The sequence below is a fragment of the Callorhinus ursinus genome, unplaced genomic scaffold, assembly GCF_003265705.2.
Source record: "Callorhinus ursinus isolate GAN/ISIS: 27379988/994484 unplaced genomic scaffold, GSC_fseal_2.0 scaffold34, whole genome shotgun sequence".
Taxonomy (NCBI): Eukaryota; Metazoa; Chordata; class Mammalia; order Carnivora; family Otariidae; genus Callorhinus; species Callorhinus ursinus.
In genome coordinates, this window is record NW_027397096.1 from 5,830,139 (window position 1) to 5,837,415 (window position 7,277).

Genomic DNA, 7,277 nt, shown 5'->3' on the forward strand with positions numbered 1-7,277 from the left:
ATCCCAGGACCCTGGGATCATGACCTGAGCCGAAGGCAGACGCTTAACCATCTGAGCCACCCAGGCGCCCCTATTTCTCTCTTCATCCTCAAGGAGCAAGGACAAGGGGACGGCGGGAGGAAAGCAGGCAGAAGAGCGGAACCCATCCAGGGACAACAAACAGCCACCACGTCTCCTCCTCCCCGTACTGCGGAGGGCTGGAAGGTGTATTTTCAAAAGGTCTCAAAATAATGAAAGGACGTCTGGGAGAGGATAATGGCCCTCCCAGCATACCTAATGCTACAGGGAAGCCAGGTCAGAGCTGGGAAAAGAATTAGCCTGAACACAGCCGTGCTACTAACACTGTATAATAATGGCAGCTACAAGCGAAAAAGCAGTAGTTCAGGGCACGGGTTCTGGAGCCGGACTACCCCGGTCCAAATGCCAGTTGTGCCGATGAGTCATTGTGTGACTGAGCGGACATGGACTTGGCCACGCCCTCGAGAACTTAAACACAGAACTAGCACGCAGCCCAGCGGTTCCCCTCCTAAACGGACGTCCCAAAGAATCGAGAACAGGTATTTAAACAAGACTGGTACAATAACGTCCGTGACAGCACTGTTCGCGACCACCAGAAGGTGGAAACAAGTCAAACAAATGCCCATCCACGGAATGAAGAAGCAAGCAAGACGTAGCGTATCCAGATGATGGGAGGATTCGGCCATAAAGAGGAACGTACTGATTTATACTAACACGAACAAATCTTGGAAATATTATGCTGAGGGAAAGAAGCCAGACATAAGAGGCCACATGGCATATCATTCCACTGACACGGGAAAGCTGATCAGTGGTCGCCAGGGGCTCGGGGAAGGGAGTGTGGCTACTTATCGGGTACAGGGTTTCCTTGTGGGGTGCTGAAAGTGTTTGGGAACTTAATAGCCATGGTGGTTACACAGCATTGTGACTAAATGCCACTGAACTGTAGGCTTTCAAACTGTTAAATGGCACATTTTGTATGTGTTTGACCACATTTTTTTTTTTTAATTTTTACTCTGTGCCTCAGTTTTCTCATCTGTAAATATGAAAATAGGATTGTTGTGAGAGTTGTTTTAAAAAGGGGGGAACGGGAAAAGAAAACACTTGCAACTGTACCTGGCCCTTACTCAGCAAGTGTCAGCGCCTATGACCGGACCTACGTGTCCGTGTGGGCACGGCGCTTCTTCCGGACCAGCACTATCCAACGGGAGTTTCCGTGATGATAGTAATAGTCTCTCATCTGTGCTCCAACAGGCTAGCTAGCAGGAACCACGCGCGACTGCTGAGCCCCTGAAATGTGGCTCATGCAAACTGGGAACGGAGGTTTTCATTGTATTTAATTATAATTCACTTAGATTTAAAGAGCACCAGTAGCTGGTGGTTCTTACAGCTCAAGATCCTCCCACCCGATCCTCAGAACCACCCTCTGAAGCATTATTATCCCCATTTTAAAGAGAAACAAAGGATAAATGACTTATCTGAGGCCTCAAAACTGGAGCCCAGGACTCTGAGCCAGAGCTGAAAGTGCAAACAATATTGCCTGGCTCCAAAGCCCCATACTCTTGCTGCTGCCCTAAGCTGCCTTTCTCAGCAGAAGGGAAGGGTTTGGACGCAAGGTCAGGACTTCCCTAAAGGAAGCTCCAGCCACGCTATCACACGAGGGCACCGTGGAAGCACTAGGCGGAAAACACAACTCAGCAGCAAAGAGAACTGGCTGGAAAGAGGTCAACAAGATGCAGAGACAGTCCCTCCCCACATCCACCCCCGTCTTCTCCGCTGTCTACTTGCCTAGCCGATTCATGGCCTTCTCGGTCTCTCTCTGCTGCCCGGAGGGGTCAGCGGGGGCAAAGGTGGCCTGCAGGAAGAAGAGAAGGTTACCCAGGACTCGGTATTAAGCTGCCATCTCGCACTCTCACCTTTGTGAGGGTGGGGCTGGGGCTCTGGAACCCCCACTTCTGCTTTGCCCTAGGAGAGGCGGCAAGGCCCGAGGGAGAAGGGCCTCGCTCCTTCCTACTCCTGCAGACGCCACCCCGGCGACACTTCGCCCCCCCCCCCCCACGGCAGCAGCAACAGCGCCCTCCTACAGCAGCCGCTGGAACCAGTTCACAGTTTGCCAGCACTGGCGGAGCCAACCTCCTCCCTGGGCCCTCCTGTCAGGGGTCTGAGTCCCAGGCCCTCAGGCCCCCCTCCTCCAAGCTCGGAGACCCCAGCAGTAGGTGTGGGCAGCACCTCCTCCTCAGAAGTTGGAATTTCAGCTCTGCAAAGCCTCCCCTCTGAGCCTGTAAATTTTAATCATTGCCACCTCATTCCTTCGTCCCTCAGCCCTAGGGTTGGTAGCTGTTTCCTGCAGGTGCTACCGCCACGTTCATTTTTACCTTTTCAGTGACTTCACATTCTAGCAAATTCTGTCTCCCGATACAAGGGGGCAACAGAGCTGTAATTCCTAAGTGACTCTGAAGAGAAAGAAGTCTTCCCCTACTGCCAACTATATGCTTTTCTGCTCCCATCACGCAAAAGTTCCTGAAATCCTATCACCTCCAAGACTGCTTTGTAAATGGAACAAGAAATGTTCACAGCCTGTGTAAGAAAGACATGGTTTCCATCCCAGCTCTGCCATTCATTTAGAGTGTGACCTTGATAGACCACTTCAACCCCCACGCCTGGGATTCCTTCTCCAGAAACTGGAGATGACTGTTCTGACCTTGCAGGGGGCTTATGACGAGGTAACACTTACGAAAACACCTGGCACGTAGCAGGAATGTAATATTTGTTGTATTTAAATCCGCCTTCTTAGCTCCTACACTTGAAGTGCACTTGGCACCTGCCCCAATTAGTTCATGACCTAGTCATCCCTAGATTTAATGAATAAATTCCACCTCTTGAAGTCAGTGACAACCCTTGGTCACTGCTACAGGTCAGCTGGTGGCATCTCTCCTGTGGACCACTGCCATAGCTCCCTGCCCTCCCACTCACCCACCCTGCCCAGCCTTAACAGCCTCACTCTGCTCAAAAACCTTCAAGAGCCCTCCACGTGGGAACATAAAATTGGCCATGGCATTCACACCAACCCATCAGGGCACCTCGACCTGCTGAACATAGTTCTCTCCCCTGGCCCTGCCACCCAAGCTCCCAGCCATCTGCTCTGTCCTTCCTCACCTCCACGCCTTTGCAGGCACTACCACCCTGTCACCTTGGAGAGGAAGCGCACATCCCTTCCTGCTATGTCCCGGCAGAATCAGTCTCACCCTGTCCGCACTCCAAAGTAATTTTTTTTTTAAAGATTTTATTTCACAGAGAGAGACACTGCGAGAGAGGGAACACAAGCAGGGGGAGTGGGAGAGAGAGAAGCAGGCTCCCCGCCGAGCAGGGAGCCCGATGCGGGGCTCAATCCCAGGACCCTGGGATCATGACCTGAGCCGAAGGCAGATGCTTAACGACTGAGCCACCCAGGCGCCCCCCTAAGTAATTTTTTTATAAGTCTATCACTGCATTTTTCCTATCTTACTCGGGTTTAGTACTATCTTTGATGCTTAAACAAGCATTCTACCCCCTCCCATTAACAGCCGGGTCTATCGTGGCAGGCACGCCGCCAGGCGGCGGGTTAACAGCACTCAACAGAGGGTTCCTACCCTCACGGCGCTCACCACCCAGCAGAACTGCCTGGCTGTAAACAAGGACAGGTGATGGCTGTAACAACGGTCTTTGAAAAACCAGGAGCTGTCTGGCGCGCAAATGAAAACAAGTTTCTGGAAACCCTGCGTCAAGCCGGGCCTTTGGTTTCAGTAAACAGAAAAGGACAGAGCGCATCAGACATCATGTGGTGCTCGGGGTGAGCCGTGCATCCCCAGCCCTGGTCACAGGTCCTTCGGGGACAGCGCGCTCCTCGCCGCCCTCACCTGGCCCCGGCCCAGGCCCCCGGCAGCGGCCCCCAGCTCTCGGTCGTCAGCATCACCTCCCATTCAGCAAGTACGCAGAGGCGCCCCCGAGCCTGCCAGCCCGCCGCCCCGCCCCCGCTCGTCCCCCCCCCAGCCCCCACGCCCTCGGCCGCCGCGGCCCCGCAGTTTCCAGCGCGAGCGCGCGCCCAAACGGCGCTCCCGCGGCCCCGCGGCCCCGCAGCCCCCAACCCCGCCCCGCCCGGCCCGGCCCGCGAGCCCCGCAACTTCTCGCCCCGGGCCGCTCCTGGCGGCCGCGCTCACCCCCGGGCTGGGGGGCGCCTCCCGCGCGCTCGGCAGCGGCGGACCCCGAAGCGGCTCGGCGGCCCCCAGCGCCCGGACTCCGGAGGCCTGACGGTCCATGCCTGGAGGCCCGCGGATCGGCGCCCTGGACGCTGCTCGGCCACGTGACGCGCCCGCCTGGCTGCCAGCCGGAGGATACGCCGCGGAGGGGCCAATCAGCCGGGGGCGCTCCCGGCCGAGGGGGGCGGGACACGGGTCACGAGGAAGCCAGGGGCGGGGCTGCGCGGGGCAGGAGGGGCGGGGCGCGCGCGCGCGCGGCAGCCGAAGCCCCCTACCTACGGGTCCCGGGATCGGATTTTTGGCGCTCCTGCGGGTGCCCATCCCAGAGCTGACGACTAGCTGGGTCTGCGGTGCCAACCGATATCCTTGCCCCACCACGCTGGATGTGCTTCGATCCCCAAACCTCGAATTCCTGCTAGGATATTCAATTACCCGAGTCTCCCTGATAGTCTACAAAGCTCAGCTCTCAAAAGTTTGAATACAGTTGAGCTCCAACCACATTTCACTCACTCGTCACAGGTGTTTGCAGAACTCAGGCTGGAATGGGACTATAACCCACCCACGAATGGATGTGCCCAGGGATTCTCCACCCTAAGTTAATGATAGTTCTTCTAAAGTTGATTAGAAACCAGGATAGATGATGAAAACGATGTGCAAACACCCATATGACAGTCACAGTAACCTTAAACATTCTCTGCTGTCACAGTCGTCTGGCCTGGGCTCCTATTTTTTAATGCTCAGAGTCTGGCCCTCTATAGCCTGAGGGCAGGAGCAGATGGGCAGGGCCTGAGTTGGGGATTAAACCCAACTCTAAAGTCACCCTTCCTTGCCTTTTCCCAGGCTGCAACTCTTCATAAGAAACCTGCTCAGGGTGTGAGGATCATTTTAACAATGAAGTAGCAGAAAACCCAGAAACTGGGATTCCTGCTCACGAGGCCACCTTATGACAATCTTTTGGGACATTAGAGAGCTTATTCCTTCATCTCCCTCCACGAATGTGAACCATCAAAGACATTTGAAAAAAATCAGTGTAAGGGGGGACGGGCAAAACAGGTGAAGGGGAGTGGGAGACACAGGCTTCCAGTCATGGAATGAGTACGTCACGGGGATAAAAGGTACAGTATAGGAAATATCGTCAATGATATTACAGTGGACTTGTATGGTGACAGATGGGAGCTACACTTGTGGGGAGCACAGCATAACATAGGGAGTTGTTGAATCGGCTATGTTGTGCACCTGAAACTGATGTTCACATTGTGTCAACTACACTCAAATTTAAAATTTTAAATAAAAATTTTTCCTACTATAAAAAAATTTAGCCTAACAGTTGATACACAGTACCTTTTCTTTCCTCTATGTAGACTTTCCTGCAGAGAAAAGAATGTGACCAATTAATGTGTGCTCTGTTCTGACCCATGAGTCAGGTTTCCCCAAATCTAACTGGACTGAGGTCAACACTCTCCATTAGAACCTTTAATGGTGGAAATAAAAGCTCTATTAATTGTAGTGTCCAGTATGATAAACATGTGGCTGTTGAGAACTTGAAATGTGGTCAGTGTAAATGAGAAAATAATTTCAATAGATTTAAATTGCCAACATGGCTAGAAGCTACCATATCTAACAGTGAAGCTCTGGGTGCACTAGCTAGATGTATCTTCACAACCTGCAAGAGTGAGCCCCAAATATAGGGTTGTGATGACCCCTGGGTGACCCACCTTCATAGCCATGTTTTAAGGAGCCAACCAGGGCGCCTGGGTGGTTCAGATGGTTGAGCGTCTGCCTTTGGCTCGGGTCATGATCCCGGGCTCCTGGGATCGAGTCCCGCATCAGGCTCCCTGCTCCTTGGGAGCCTGCTTTTCCCTCTGCCTCTCTCTCTCTCTCTCTCTCTCTGTCTCTCATGAATAAATAAATAAGAAGTTTAAAAAAAAATAAAGAACAATAAAAAAAAAAAAAAAAGGAGCCAACGAGCAGGGGGCACCTGAATGGCTCAGTCAGCTAAGTGCCGGACCCTGATTTCCACTCAGGTCATGATCTCAGGGCTGTGACATGGAGCTCCACAATGGGCTCTGCGCTCAGCAGGGAACCTGCTTGAAATCCGCCTCCCCCGCCTCTCCCTCTACATGTTCTCTCTCTCTCCCCCTAATAAATCTTAAAAAAAAAAAAAAAAAAGGAGCCAACCACCCTCTTCGCTCTCATCTCTTAAAAGCAACATGTATCTTCTTCCTAAAACAAAAATGCCATGTAAGGATTTAGAATGCTAAACTTCCTTAATGGAAATGTGAGAGAGGAAATTTTAAAACAAGTGGCAAGCAAACAACATTTAGAGTACAAAAGCTCAAAGTAAAAATGTCCTAAAACAGATTCTAATATCATAGGAACTTAATATGTAATAAGTAGTACCACAGGGGCACCTGGGTGGTGCAGGCAGTTAAGCATCTGACTCAACTGCGGCTTGACTTTGGAGCAGGTCATGATCTCAGGGTCGTGAGACTGAGCCTCGCATTGGGCTCCCCACTCAGCAGGGAGTCTGCTTGAGATTCTCTCTCCCTCTCCCTCTAAAAATAAACAAATCTTTCAAACGGGGGGGGGGGGGCGCCTGCGTGGCTCAGTCGGCCGAGCATCTGCCTTCGCTCAGGTCATGATCCCAGGGTCCTGGCATCAAGCCCCCCACCGGGGTCTCCACTCAGCAGGTAGTCTGCTTCTCCCTCTCTCCCTTTGCTCCTCTCCCTGCTCATGTGCGCTCTCTCTCAAGTAAGTAAAATCTTACAACAAAAAAAAGTACCACAAATCAATAGAAAAATGACTGGCCACAAACCACATTGTAGAAAATTTAGTTAACTCCTTGGGGAAAAAAAAAATGAGTTGTCTTCAACAAGAGGAAGAGTTTTCAACAATAGAAGTCATACACACACCAAAATATCCTCTGGGAATCAAAAACCACCACATACACACATACACACACACACACACACACACACACACACACACACACACAAAACAAAAAGCTAGGGGCAAATTATTTGCAAT

The 7,277-nt window shown here is 52.2% G+C and overlaps 1 protein-coding gene across 4 annotated transcripts in view; it reads right to left on the reverse strand.

Moving 5' to 3' along the window:
• COPRS (coordinator of PRMT5 and differentiation stimulator) overlaps positions 1 to 4,379 on the reverse strand; it is a 6,002-nt gene extending 1,623 nt beyond the window's left edge. Inside the window, exons 1-2 of one of the 4 annotated variants that reach the window (XM_073879390.1) lie at positions 4,212 to 4,379; positions 1,800 to 1,870 (exon numbers count right to left, since the gene is read on the reverse strand). In XM_073879390.1, the coding sequence (XP_073735491.1) occupies positions 1,800 to 1,870; positions 4,212 to 4,310 (170 nt within the window). In that variant the 5' untranslated portion in view covers positions 4,311 to 4,379. Of the gene's footprint in view, positions 1 to 1,799; positions 1,871 to 3,911; positions 4,024 to 4,211 lie in introns of those variants that run through there. The other 3 variants (XM_025851308.2, XM_073879391.1, XM_025851309.2) reach the window with 3 other exon arrangements.
• Between the last annotated feature and the right edge of the window lie 2,898 nt (positions 4,380 to 7,277).